Source organism: Gavia stellata, chromosome 1 (assembly GCF_030936135.1).
Source record: "Gavia stellata isolate bGavSte3 chromosome 1, bGavSte3.hap2, whole genome shotgun sequence".
NCBI classification, from domain to species: Eukaryota; Metazoa; Chordata; class Aves; order Gaviiformes; family Gaviidae; genus Gavia; species Gavia stellata.
Genome location: NC_082594.1, coordinates 124503170 through 124518478, shown reverse-complemented (window position 1 = coordinate 124518478; position 15309 = coordinate 124503170). Strand labels below are relative to the sequence as shown.

The 15309-nt window shown below is 40.3% G+C and overlaps 1 protein-coding gene across 1 annotated transcript in view; it reads right to left on the bottom strand.

Annotated features, from left to right (window-relative positions):
* Positions 1 to 15309, bottom strand: part of TOMM70 (translocase of outer mitochondrial membrane 70) — a 25761-nt gene extending 10452 nt beyond the window's left edge. Inside the window, exons 1-5 of the mRNA XM_059835884.1 lie at positions 15058 to 15309; positions 6101 to 6274; positions 4695 to 4821; positions 1995 to 2104; positions 17 to 165 (exon numbers count right to left, since the gene is read on the bottom strand). Coding sequence (XP_059691867.1) covers positions 17 to 165; positions 1995 to 2104; positions 4695 to 4821; positions 6101 to 6274; positions 15058 to 15309 — 812 coding nt within the window. The remainder of the gene's footprint in view (positions 1 to 16; positions 166 to 1994; positions 2105 to 4694; positions 4822 to 6100; positions 6275 to 15057) is intronic.

Sequence of the window (15309 nt, the reverse complement as noted above, 5' to 3'; positions counted from 1 at the left end):
TGTACTGTACACTCACTTTTCTTTTACTTCAGAAGCCTCTCCCTCCTTATCCTTATCTTCATCTGATTTCTCACCCTTAAGCAAAGGTTGGGAGATTATATCATCTGTGAAAGAACTGAAGTAGGATTTAATGAACTGTGGTGAGGGCATCAGAGGCTCACGATTCTGAAACAGAGAAACGTAATTTCAAGTCATTAGATGGTAAGATCAGATAAATATCAGGTAACTATGGAAATGGATGAACAAATGTGATTACAAAAAAAAAATCATTCATGAAAGAACCAATGTGCGACTTTCCACTATCTCATTTGATAGACTGAAAAATTTGATATTTTTGATTTGACAGTTTGACATTTAGGGATTATTTAAGCTTCCGATCACAACTCAATACCCATCACCAGCAGAAATAAAGTGAAGATAGTCAGGAGAGGAGGAAGGAGATAATATCTTTCTGCATGTGTGGCTAGAAATGAGGACTCTTAGGATATCATAAGACATTGGGTAGATGTACTAAACAGTATGTGTGCACATAAATTGGGTGAAAAATGCAAGCTGGCAGGTTAAGCATGAGCCTAATTTCAAGTAGATTCTGAATGGCAATTTGCCCTTTCCTCCAACTTGTCCAAGAGAAGCCACTGTCTATCGTTACAATGAAGGCTAATGAGGCAATATCCTAATTCTACGTAGAGCTTGGCCCAGATACCACACATTTACTTGAAGTCCCAGAAGTAACACCCTGCAGGTACAAAATCCTGTCTACAGCCAAAAAATATTTCTTGCTCAAAATGAACACAGCACAGAAGAATTACAATTCAATCTCTCCTGCAAGAAAAGTCTGAATGCACTCTTCTGAAATTCTCTATTAAGTTCTATCATAATACTGCCTATTTGAAGCACACCTATTCTATGATGCTAGCACCACACGCTAACAGGATGATTCATTTTTGTTACCTTGACATCACACATTTATGTGAGTTTCTATAGGAAAGAAATTCAGCATCTCAAAACGCAACATGGAGTTCAGTACCTCAACCATCGCCACAAAAACCAAGCAAGAAAGTTCTAACAAGTGAGAATGTTTTAATACCTGTCCCAACTTTTTTGTAAATCTGCAACCACTTCAAATGACTGCTCCTGGCTACCCCTATACTTCCATATTTCTCCTTCCTGAAGTTTCCAACCATTAACGCAAAGACATCTGAGTGCCAAAACCAAAAAGTACAAGTATGAGCACCTATTTACAGAAATGGAACAGAAACAGCCCGCAACGGAATGTCACAAGTAATTTGTGATAGTTAGGAGATGAAGGCTTATTTCTCAAGACAGAATCAGGGAGACTGACCGCTAATAAAAACATGTGACTTCGCACTGCATCATTTTTTCTTAGGCAATGCTTTTTTGCTTTTCTTTTTTTTTAAATTTAAAAAGCCCCCAACCTTAATCTTTCCTACACGAGATTTCTATTTATAAAACCAAGACTAACCTGGGGGAAAAAGGCCCTCAATCATCATTCTTCTCATTTTAAGCTACTCATTATATGTGGAACCAACATTTTAATGCATTTTCAATCACTATTTATAAACCTTCCTATCTCACACATACCTAACTCAAGCTCCTGATGTGCAACTGAACATTTGGCTACTGCTGTTCCAACATACCCTCTTTCCATTATGTTGCAAGTCCAGAAGAGCCCCATGTAAGGCAGCACACCAACTTAGGTGTCTCCCGAATGTCACAATGAACTTGATTATTAAAGGGAAACAATTGTTAGAAATAGGCCTCTCCTCCCTACTGAGGTTTCAAAAAGTCTGGATAGGTCCTAAAGGAAAACATCGGTACAACAGTAGCTTTGTACAAACCATTCGTGTCTACTCTTACAGTTCAGCAGATGAAGACAGTGACTTGCTTACAACAATTGACAGAATGCCAACAATCAACGTTTCAACAACCAGGCAGGTGAAATCAGAATTTGTCAGCAATATCACAAGTCCTACCTTGTATTTCTCTTTGGCCTTTTCTTTTCCAAGCAGTTTAAGAACTTTATCAGCTAATAACATACTTTGCTGGTTTTGGAAGGCTTCTAAAATGCAGACTGCAGTGACATCTAGGAAACAACATACAAAAGTGAGATTAAAGACAAATTCTGATAGTCACTGGAGTACACTAAAATGTGCCACTATTACAATGAGTCACTGTCAAACTAATAAACATCCTTTTTGAGGGTAAAAGCCTCTGTTTCCAGTTTGCTGTATTTACCATGTTTTCCAAGATACAAATTTGTATCCAAAATTATTTCCTTGGGATAAACGGACTTCATGACAGTGAATGAAGAAATGACATTTATTTTTATCTTCATGTTTTTATCTAGATACAGATGAACAGTGAAAATGTTGAAAGCCCCTGCTGGAGGTACACATTTTGAAACTGTGGGGTTAGTAATTATGTTCATATTATGTTTGCATTAAAGGTATTACACAGGTTCTCTTCTGGGACTGGTCCTAATTTTCTACTTTTAAAATTCACATTCAGTCCAATCACATCTCACTTCTTCCTCAGTTTAAGAAATCCTCCCATATTACATCTCAAATTTTTTTCTGCTCACCTCTGTAATTTCGGAATGGAGCAAGTTTAAGAGAAATAGCTTGCTGGCCTATTTAAAGTGCTAGCCCATATCGTATCACTTTCATTCACACATAGAGCCTCTGCAAATGTTAACCCGTTGCTGCCCGAATCACGCTTTGCAGTGTGAAATACGCTCTTATGGTACATGATCGTTATTTCTATGGATCCTCTAGTTTATGTAATACTACCACTGATTTCTCCTATTTAATTTTCACTTAAACATCAGTAAAGATGAACAGAGTTTGGACTTGAAATTCAAACAGTGTATTGTTTGAATACACTTGAAAAGCAAGTGTCTTACCCTGGAGTTGAAGCATAGTTTCTGTAATTCTACACCCTATACGTACTATTATGCCATCATTTATACAGAAGCTCCCCACAACTCTAGCATGGTCAAGGAGCACATCAGAGTTCCCGGGAAAACACACTATCCCCAGAAAGAGCGTGAAAGATAGCGTGCAGTAATACTGTACTATACCACCTTAGCAGACACGCTGTGCCCAAAGCGGACAACTGTAAACTAGTGCCCGGACTAGGGTGAGGCAGCAACATCTTCCCAAATTACAGTGCCAGGAATTGCTGGAAGGGTTTTTTTGCTGGTGGTGGTGAGGTTTTTTTGGGGTTGTTTGGTTTTACTTTTCTCCACTACATGGACATACTCTACTTCCTGGGAGTTTACTGGCCATAAATGGTTGGCAGGTAAAAGCAGTATTGTATTAGAAAACTGGTGTAGTTCAGAAAAAGCAGGTCATTTTCAGATCTGAAAAAACTGCAAGCTAAAAATCAAACACCAATTAAGGTTGAAAATAATTGCTACAAACATTACTGCTACTAACATTAAAAAGGAGTTACATTTAAAAGCTATCTTACTATGGCAGGGACACTTGACCATTCTTGCAGCTTTTATCATCTGTCAGTTTATCGCAACTACATAAGGTTTAGATTTTATTATAGCATTCTGGAAGTGCAGCTGTTGCTCAATCAGTGATTGCAAAGGACTACACTAAATAATTTAAGTAGTCCTTTTCTAGTCACTACAGTCTTACAAGACAGAAAGGCATTCTGCCAGCAGATAAATAAATAGATAAATAAAATTTCCACATCTTATTTACCTTCTAATTTAGCAGACCTAATTCTTAGCTGTCATATATAATGAAACTAATTTAACAGTTAGATTTGCCAAGCAGATCACTGCCTTATTTTCTGTCCTCCTTTGATAATGAGCACATCTGAAAATTTCATTTGCCTTTTAATCTTACATCAGCAGGAATGATTTCACTTGATGAAATATAAATGTGTCCTTTCAAACAGTGTCCCTTGGTTCAAAAGTGCCTTCAGACAACACACCTGACCTGCAGTACTCCTTAATTGTCATGCCTTCTCAGTCACATCTTCCTGACAATTCAAAATGTATTGTTAGGAATAGTATTTGGAAGGATTTGACACAGTAGCTTCTGCCAAATACACAGTGTTAATATTAAGAAAAGTGTTTTGAAGAACATCTGTTCCAGTTTTCATAACAATTATACATCAGAACAAAATGCTACTGAAGCTGTTTTCCCTTTAATACCTGCCAAATGCTTTTACATGACTGTAATACTCTTGTTTCTGACCACATATCTCCACCTGCAAAAACACCTTGGTTTCTGTAGTAGTACTGTTTCTCTAAAACAAACAGGGAAGAAATCTTGTTACTGTATGGAAGTAGAACGACTGTTGCCTGGGTTATCCACTCAGCATGTTACCTGAATTCTATTCTAAAATGTAGGGACTTTTCTGGAAAAAGAATACCTTGAGTGGCTGCAATAACATCAATTTCTCAGCAGCTATTTTGGATGTAACCAGATGACCGCTTGAAAAACGGGAAAAGGTTTCTTCTTACAAGAGAAGAAAATGTATTTGCAGTAGCTATGAATAAATATTAAATAATATTTATGAATAAAATTTAAATAAATAATTCTGTATTACGGTAGTTACAGAAGTAAAACCAAAACAATCCCAGAAGTTATCCTCTCCGAAGCGCCTGAGCTAATTCCACTTTTAAGTATATACATTAAGAGATAGATACTCACCTTCTAAACATTCCTTCTTATTGTCTAACTTCTCATGAGCTTTTGCACGTCTGAAGAGAGCTTTTACATATTTAGGATTAAGCTCAACAGCCTTTGTGCAGTCTTGTGCCACTTCTGTCCATTTTTGCTGTGGGTAGAAAACAACACAATGAGAGAGGCCCTACTCGGCTGCATTATATTAGCTTTCCACTACCAACTCCAGGGTCATGCCCACCTAACAGTAGCTGCAGTTCCCAGGGCTCTGGTTCTACCTGCTTGCTTCTATTTCTGCAAGTTTCTCAGTAAGAAACTGCCAGGCATCACTGGAAGCCACCTGCACCAGAAGAGCCACAAAACAGAAAAGGAATTCCTACAGAAAAACGAAACCAGACAGTTGTACAAAGCACATGGGAGAAGATAATGAGTTGATGCGAGGATGCTTGCAGGAGGTAACATTGGGACTGAAAGACTGGTACAAAACAAATAGAAAAGAAAAGACGAAAACATAATGAAAACCAACAAACAAGTTTAACGAAGTGCTAAAACACTTTTTTAAAAAAGAATTTGTTATTTCAATTTCCTAAACTGTTACTACAAAGGGATGATAAATGAATATGTAGAAGTAGAGCCAGTCAAGGTTATTAACAACTGAAAATCCATTCACCTGCAAAATTGATTATCAAAACACACCTTTCTAATAACTGAAAAAGAGGAACCACATACATTTGGGATTCATTACAGCATGAATTAGTGTTACAAGTAGTATTTGATTAGACAAGAACTGTTTTATCTCTCCTCTAACTTTCAAGACTAGATTCCTCTAATCACAGTCTCTCACTTCATACTTCAGACTGTACAAAGCCAATTTTCCCACTCCTTTATACAGCTCACCAACTCGACCTCATAAGCAAATCTACTGATACCATAATAAACAACACTGGGTGACTTCTAAAACTAGTATCACGCATACTCAGCTATCAAGTAAATGTTACTTCCACATATGCAAAATTTAGGTCTTGGGCTTCGGTAGGATTTCTGTGATTTTTTTGTTTAATTTTTGAAGTAGCATCCTTCCAAAATATTGGGCCTTTCACCTAACAGTTAAAGAAACACTCTAGTAGAGGGAAGCAAAATTAACTTATATACAAGAAAAGTGTTCCAGAGGATAGGAAATTAAAACCTTGTCTTACAAGAAAGGGACACATAAGAATTACATAAGATAGACTGAGAATAGTTAACAGAAAATAATTTTATTTATATGTGGAAAAGTATAATGAGCTAGTGAAAAATAGCTGCAAGCAACAGCATCTTGTTTTGAAGGCAGCAGATATCACCACCTGGGATCTTTCAGTGGACAGAAGTGACAAAATACACAATCCATAATGCAACTTTTTAGTAAAAACACATAATTGTCTTTCATTTCTTACCAGTTGTTCATAGGCAGCAGCTCTATTTTGATAGAAGGTAGAAAGGTCAAGGTTTTTCTCAGGAGGGCACAGGCTGATAGCCTCAGTATAACACTGAATAGCTTGCTCATATTTTCCTGCTTTAAAATATTTGTTTCCTTTGTTCTTAGCTGCTTGGGCTCTATCAAGAGGGCTCTGAAAAAGAAAGTGATGGGTCAGTTCAAATAAGAAAAGCATCACCGCATGCAAGCTATGACCTTAAGGACTGATCTTTAAAGATATAAAATAGATCTGAGTGGTAAACTGTAGCCTGGACTTCTGAAAATCTCCCTCCTTCCACTTCCTGGAAAAACACAATAGATTTTCTTTTGCAAGTGTATCAGATAGGAGACAAACTTTTAAGAAGATTCACTACAATGGTATTAAACAATGCAGTGATTTCTCTTTGGAAAGCTAAACAGGTTTTAACCTTACGTGACTGGTGATCAGAAGAACCAATGAGGTAAGTTATTTCTCCAAAGACTAAATATGTGAAGACAACAAAACCCTCAAAGCAATTCAAATAGGAAAAGTTTCCTACTGAAATACACAGGGCCTCTAAGACCAGAGCTGACTCAGCAGACTATGAATTAAATATGGAAAACACTTTGTGGAAAGGCTTACTGAGCACGGCAAATAAAACCTGTAGCGAAAACAAAGCTGTTTTGCTTTCTATACACTAGACAAATCAACTAACTTTACAGCTAACTCCTCTATATCTTCACACAACCTGCTTCATCCAACCGCTAATACAAAGTGCTGGATCATCATGGTCTGTCATTCTTAGCAGAGGATGGAAAACTTTGCTAACTGGCCTGCGACCATGCTATATGAATCTTTACGTTCTGGACTGCCTGTTCATCATCTGCATTTCTGCAGAAACCAGCGTTGCTACCTGTAACCCCTAGATTTACAGATCAGTTATCAAATGTTGTGGTTTAGAAGGAATCAGATGTAAAAAGCCCCTCTTTATCAAAGGGGTATGACCCACATTCAAGAAATAGAGAGCTGCAAAAGATCCTAACATTCATCTTCTGGATTTCTGCTCCTCTTTCACAGTCCAGCTTCAAGGATCAGCATTTTGGGGCAGTTCAGGCTAACCTGCCAGACCAAAATGAACAGAGGTATGAGCACACATGCCATCCTACCAACCTCTCTGAGCAGGGAAGGAGTACCAACTGGGGGCAATAATGCCTTAAACAACAGCTGCAGGGTTCACTACATCTCACCTGGTGAATCACACGCGCTGAAAAGATCATCTAGGATTTGCTGGCAATTGTAAATGCTGTTCTTTGACCATACTTCTGCCTCCTCTTCCCCCCTCATCCACCACCAGTGTCAAACTACGCCCAGATTGCCGTAAGATAAACTTGAAAGCATCTTTGCATTTCATCAGCCTGTTTTCCTTAATGTCTGCTCATTTCATGCCAGTCTGATCATTCTTAGCATCTATATGATGTTTAAAACCAAAAACCTGAAGGGCACCCCGGAGTTTCTGTACAACCCCTCTTTTAAGGCCTGGTTTCCAAATCGTAACATGAGAGAACCAGATAATGGATGCCAGCCTTAGCTCCCACGTAAAAACAGGCATTCAAATAGAACAAAAGTATCCTACAGGCACTCTCCTGAGGAAAGACTTACCAGTGAAACCATATAAGGGAGAAAATTTCTTAAACATTCCTACTGCCAGAAAAGCTCTTCTCTCCCAGGTCACCAATCAGTGGGATTATAGGAAATCAATCTGCACCATCTCCATTGTTCACAGAACAAGATAATCTGCATGGCTTTTAGATTTTTGGTTTTTAATGATTTAAATTCAAATTGATAAAAGATTAACTTCACCCCTTTTCGTACACTGTGTGTAACTCTATGGATACACAAACCAGAATTAGAGTGCAAATATTTTTCCTGAGAGACAAGCAACTGTGTATTTGAAAAGTCGTTTCTTTAAAACTTAACCCAAGTCTGAAAAGGTTACATTAACTTCAAGTATGTCCTAAATTTAGCTCCCAATACAACAATGCTTCTCTTTTAACTAAGGGAAGGGTTATGCATATGCAGCAGACAAATTTAAATGCATGAAAGTCAGCTTGAATTTTCCCTTCTGCATTTCTACAGCAAATCACATTAGAAATGTCTTTGTGAAATAATCTACAAAATTCAGCACTGTTCCAATTTACTTGGTACCAAAAAGAAAAACACAAGACGTGGGCCACGTTGTAACATCTAGAAGTGTATCCCCAGTAGGAAAATTATTTAAAACTACAGAGATTAAGCCTACACTACAACTAGATTACTACTTTACGATCACTGCCAATTCCTTTAGTGCAGGGATCTATGACCCCAATACGCGCCCCAGGCTGACCAGTCTGTCCGCTCCATCCTATGCACTTTGCCAGCCCTGAACTGCAGTTCCTGCTTAAAGGCACATGCTACGGATGAGGACTACTGGATAAAATCCAAATGCAGTGGCTGCTCCGGTGTCAGGTGTGGGATAGGAATTGTAACTGGAAGCAAGAAATCTGTAGTTCTGGGGCTGTCACTGGTGCTCTGCTGGTTCTTGGGAGGCATGAAGTCTTCAGACAAGGCCAAGTGCCTGCAACGGGGACCAAAGACTTTAGAGAGTATCGGCCACAGGAAAACCCATTAAAACTAGTAACTCCGTTATCAGAGTAAGCTTTGAATAACAGTAGTAGGACCACAGACCACACAACCAACTATACAGAAATGAATCATCCAATAACACCATGGTTACTCTCTGCCCCACGCATGCAAGAAATTTGGGGGTAGGGAGTCAGGAGTTAGAGCGCAACGTGCCATCATGTAATAAAGTCAGCAATAATGCCCATGGCAAGAAAGAAATAAACTTTTTTTTTGTTTATGTTGCCCTAAACTAGACTCCTACCTCTTAGATGGCTTATCTCTGCAACCTTAGTCACGCTATTCTGCTATAGTCCTCAGTACGCATGCAAGACACCGCTGAGTTGCCATTTTAAATGCAATGGCTGATACATCTCTGTATCATCAATAAACCCATTCTGATAAGGACTTAGATGAAAAAATAGAGTTGCTTAGCATCTCATACCCATGAAAAATGGATCCCACACAGCCTGTATAGAAATTGTGCATTAAAAATAACAAAACGTTGTATCTATGTCTTGAAGCCCAAATGGTGATAAAACACAATGCCAAGTTTTAAACTCAACTCTTTTTTAAAATAATGATCCTGATTAGATATATTTTCTTAGCGATCATGAAACTCTCTTACCATAGAAAACACAGCAGAAAATAGTGGATTAATTTACAGCTTTGGTATACAAGTGATCAACTTATGGAACAAAACAAACAAAAATACAGCTTTTAATTTTGTGACATTTTTAAGAATTTGTAGCCTTTTTCTTTTTAAAAAAAGGCTTGATAATTTCTGTTTAAGTTACATATTCGATTTAACTAACTGCAGTATAACCTGATGAAGCCAAAACCACTAAAAAGCTAAATCTCATGAGTCTCTTCTTTTGCTTTGCTATGTTTTTGTTGTTGGGTGGGGGCTTTTTGTGGTGTTGGTGTTTTGTTTTTTTAAAGATACTAAAGAATGTATGTCACATTATATGCTGCAATATCTTTTCATAATAGCACAAAAAAGAATATGAAAATTAATTCTTAGCATAAGATCAGTTTTTGAGTTTGTCAAGCCTTAGATTTAACCCTGCCCAAATTTTTTAAGCTGCTGCTTCTCAGCCCTCCAGTCCTTCACAACTGCTACACTGAAGAGGTACACAAATAAGAAACTGATAATGCAAGCAAATTTCATGTACCTCATGCAGAAGTAATCAAAAAGCCTCAGACCTTCTTCCATTTTCTTGCAAATGGAATAATTATGGATGTTATTTTCCAATTTCACTGCTTCTCCTCACCTGACCCACTGCCATTCTATGTGGTGCACTGGACACGTTTTGTCCCTAAGGTGTAAGTCCATATAGAGCAAGAAAAACTCTCAGTTTGTCATCTTCTGGTCAAAGAACCTGTGCAACCAGCAAACCAGCTCAATAAAATGAATGGAAGTTTATAATCAATTATCTGCCAAGGCAGTATAAACAAATACCTCAGAAGTTATCTGCAGTTACATAAAAAAACCAACATCTCGGTACTTAGGACCGCTTTCAGCAACTGTTCACTAACAAGTCTTAAAACAGAGTTTAAGCCAAAGGACACTTGTGTATTTGAGAAGCACTCCGTTATCTAGGTAACTAAACAAGCAGATTGCTAACTGTCTAAAGACTAGACAGCACTGACAAAAATTTCTTAACTGTTACTTTAATCTCAGCAAATGTGCTTTCCTCACAAAATGTTCAGAAACTGCATGCAAACAACAGCGACTTGACAGCAACAGACTGCCAGCTGCCAGAACAATAAAGCTTAGTAACCCCCAGCAATGTCAATATAGTTAAACTAGCAGTTCAGAACTTCATGTATTTGAGGGAGATTGTTTTTTAAAGCAGAACAAGAAATGTGCTGCCAGCCGATGACGACAGTGATTCACAACAGAAGCACGAGCAGCGAGTTTCAGCATTTTCTTTTGGTTGAAAAGGATTTGTGTGAGCCCTTGTCTGACAGATGACATGGAGAGGGACTACTGTTCCAGCCATCTTAATTTATCAACTTGAAAAAAAAAAAAAAAACAGCAGCCCTGGTCTAGACATCTTTTTTCCTCTCCAAGTGAGAGGACCCTCTTGATGAGATCAGATACCAAAAAAAAGTGTTTTCTGAATACCTGCTGTTACTGAATACCTATCTTCCCTCTTTTTTTGACTAACGTTCACGTTTAGTCTTATCTCAGACCTATACTGAAAGGCATTAACCAAGTATAAATGGTTTTAAGATTCTCCCTAGCGCTAAAACCACTGTGAGAAAAAGTATGTCCATAAGAGCTTAAGATGTAAATTCAGAGCACAAACAAGGACGCATTATAGTTAGAAATAATTAAACTCAAGTTTACGGTACAATTTGTCAGCGTACTCCATCAGTCACCTTCATTCTAAAGGAGTTTGTCATTCACACCTACCACGAATAAGCGAGCTGCACACGAGCTGCCAAGAGTCTAACAATCGTTCTAGCGCTATTTTACACATGTTTAAGAGTTTTCTACGCCTGTCCACTACAGCTGGCGTGAAACATATTAGACTTACTGTAGGTTAATAGTGAGATTTATTAGGCAACAGATGCACAGTACCACAAAAATTACTTTTTACATACTTTGCTTCGATCAATTCAGAATAAGTATCAACATAAGTATATCCAGACAAAGGGGTTTAATTCGTTCATATACTGATCTAATGTCGCAGCAGCGAGATAGGCAACATGCAGCAATTGCTATTAAAATAGATACTGGAAAGAAGCCATACTAGTTGGCTGTTGATCCCAATATGTGGCACCACACAAGCCAAGGAGTTTGGGCACGTTCACCCACCACTGCACTCAAGGACTATATCCAGCTCAGAGGAAAATGCGCAAAGACAGTGAACTGCTGTGGACCCAAGCGGCTTTGTCTGCAATACACAATGCCACACGGCTGACTAAACAATTCAAAAATCTCTGGTCCATGCTTCCTCACATACCAAAAACAGAGGGTTAGCCTACGAACTTGCTGAAAGAGTTAAGGGGTGAGATTTGGACTATCACAAACTTGCAAAAGGAAGTGATTTCAACTTAAGGAGAAAAAAAATACTGAAGCAACCAACACGTTAGCTCACTGACTAACCAGTGCTCAACTCCTGTCAAACACAGAGGGTATAAACTTGCTAAGAAGTTATCATGGAATAAGGAAAAAGAAGAATCAATTGGGTATCAATTAATGCAATAAATGCAAAGCAGTTTACTTCTCCAACATGTTTAAGTTAATGCAATATTCACTACAAACTAGGAGAACACATAAAAAGCAACTGCTGTTACTGAGTAACTAAATCACATTCCATCTAAATTATAAGAAACAATAACAACTTCTGTAATTAACAGTTGCAATTTGACTTCCTAACCTTTGAGTCATCCATAGATGCAGTTTTATCAGCGGCACTTAACTGGTCCAATAATACCAGTTTACTGTACTGTTGAGGAGCTGTGCTTACAGGAGAAGGCATCTCAAAAGTAGTTCAGCTTTTCCCGATATAGCACCTATGCTAAGGGCTTCTGCCAACACAACGTCAGTCACAGATCACACACTTGGCCAGTGCATCTATTCCAGGAGAATCCTTTAGTGCAGACACAGCCTGGGGAAAATACGTGAGGCCTCTGCAGCAGGTAAAACAAAAGCTTGAACTGCATGCATAATAGTAAGAAGTCTCAATAAAGAACAATGAAGATGTTAGACCCTACATATTTTCAAAGAACAAACAAAAAAATTCAAGGTCGTGTCTTCAGAAACAGTGAACTGAGCATCAAATGGATACAAAAGCTGTTTTAATGAAATGCACAAGGAAGTCTGAGTCCTAAGTTACATTTATGAGTGACAGAATAGTTAACTGACACACACACACAGCTGTTGGTAGCGCATTCATTATTGACCTATGTGCTTTCTAAAAGACTTCCCTCTTGTGTTTAGACTGTGAAATGAATTACTGGCTCTTACTCGTTGTACAGATTTGTATTCGAAATTCGACTTGAGTTTAAAAAAATACCCTACCGCATTAGAAAGGCAGACCAATAAAATGCAGGTAGTTAACAAGTAAAGCATCTGCAATGGTTGTATTTTCAATCAAGGGTCTTATCAACAATACCCATAACTAATAAAATATGTGTGGAAACATGAAATCTACATGGCATCACTGCTTTGGATATGAGGAACAGGAAGGCAATCCTCCTCACACACATCAAACAGTCAAGGGAACCTGCAGCCACATTAATTTTCCTGCCGCGGCCATATTTTGACCAGCTAGACAACTATGTCCTGTAATCAGGCAAATCTGATACCTTCTATAGCTTTCTTAAGTAATGCCTCTCATTTCTTTACAGTATAAGCAAAGACACTCTTTTAAGAACTCTGGATCATACCACTCAACCATATACTTATTCTGAGATGCATAGAGTCTTCTAGTAATTTAATTTGTCTAGCTCTTTCAGACTGCTCCACACATAATACTTTAAATCAAGTGCTATTTAAGTGTTTTAAATGTTTTAAGTGCTTGCTTCAAGTGCAACTACGGAATGACTACAAACCACTTGATAGTATATACTGCAATTCAGAAATACAACCAAGAAACCCAGAGTTAACATACTAACAGCAAAGTCACTGCAGCTACACAAAGGTCACAAGTAGCCTGCACACCAGAGCTCACACGTAGCAAGCATGCTGCCATAAATATGCCAGATGCTGTTTGCAGCCACAAGCCAAAGTTACCGCAGTAAACTAAGTCTGAATATGTCCTCTGTACACTACTTGCTCAGTATGGTTGCCCATGAACTAACAAATCACTGCACTCAAGTAACTGCCTCCAGGTCCAGTTTTGCAGCTCACTAGGCTTCCAGGAATGCCTGAGGGTACTATGATTCACTACCTATAGAAGCTGCCACCCTCCTCACCACTCCCATGTGTTCCTGCCACTGCCCTCCCACTTGTGTAACACCAATCTTCATCACCGAAATGACCAAGCTTAAAGCCGACCTTTTCCAATCTCCCGAAGTTGATTTTTTTCTCTCCTGACCATTTCAGACAAGAAGTTTAAACAGTGGTCTGACAGTTCAGAGCATTTTGGGTGGTACGCAAGAATGGAAGAAGAAAATGCAGGAATATCCTAATGGAATTTTCTTATCAAAGCTAATCAGTTTGCCAAATCCACCACTTCCAACATGCCTGTCAATTGTAACCTCACCTCAGGAGTACAACGTGACCATCATGGTACATCTGTGACTGCAGATGTGCAGAAAGTGCATCTTAGAGGCATTTTTTCACACACAGATATACAAGAGAATCGTGGATCTGATCCAGACTCTAATCTTCCATGTTGTCCTTCAATTTTTGTACAGACCGTTTTATCTGAAAATTCTCAGAATGGTAGTTTACAACAGGATAAATGCAAGTTTTGAAAGCATATCTATTTAGGCAAACTCTACTCTGAAGTCTCAGTCGCTTGAACTGTATGGCTTTTGTATTTTCATAGAAAATATTTCATTTTAAAAACATTTTGATTGTGTTTTCTTTCCACCCTGCTGCATTCAGCATCACAAAATAACGCACACCAGAGCGCAGATTTCCTTTTCAAAGCACTATTCCTGGAAGCAGCTTACTCACAGTTATTCTACACCCCAGAAGCAAAGTACATTCACCCAACAGCAGCGCGTTGTCAGGTCCATACTCACCCGCTTAACGTGTACTTCGTAACAAGGCGCAATCAGTAACGTACTTTTCCAAGTACCAGTACCAGGACTGGCACAAATACACAGGTTCTGAACAAAGTACCACCAACCAAGAGGAGGCCCGAGGAGGAAGAAGCCGGGAACGTTAACGCCCGGTTACCAGCGCTCGGCGGTTACACCGGCCGACCTCCGCGCTGTTTTACGCGGAGCGCGGAAAGGATGCCACCCCAGCGCGCCCGCTCCAGCGCGGCTCCATCCCCTCACACGCGTCCTCCGGCGCCGGGACCGGGACTTCGACAACCGCCTCTTGGAGCGGGTCAGTGACCTGCCGGCCCTGCCTCCCGCAGGCCGCGGGCCGGGCATCCCCCTCCCCGCTCCAGGCGGCCCCGCCGGCGGCTGAACACCGGCCCCGAGGCCCGAGCTCAGGCCCCGACAGCCCCCGCCCGCCGGGGGCAGCGGAGACAAGCCCCGTCCCTCTCGGTAAAAGCGGCGCTTCTCCCCTTCCCCCCTCCCACAGCGGCGGGGGACTAACGGCCGCCGCGCGCGGCGGGAGCGGGGGTGGGGGGCGGTAACCAACTCCGGCGCGCGCTCACCATCTCCTCGTGGCCGGGCCCATCGGGCTGCCCGCCGCCGCCGCCGCAGGGCCCGGGGCTCGCCCGCCCCTCCGGGGTCTTCCGCTCGCTCGCCCCCTTGCCGCCGCGGCGGGCCGCCCGCCGCCCCCACAGGTAGAGCGCGCCGGCGCCCAGCAGAATCGGCGCCCCCAGCACCAACGCCAGCTGCCAGCGGGACAGCCCCGTGCCGCCGCCGCCGCCGGCCGCCGCCTCCACGGGCTTCGAGGCGGCCAT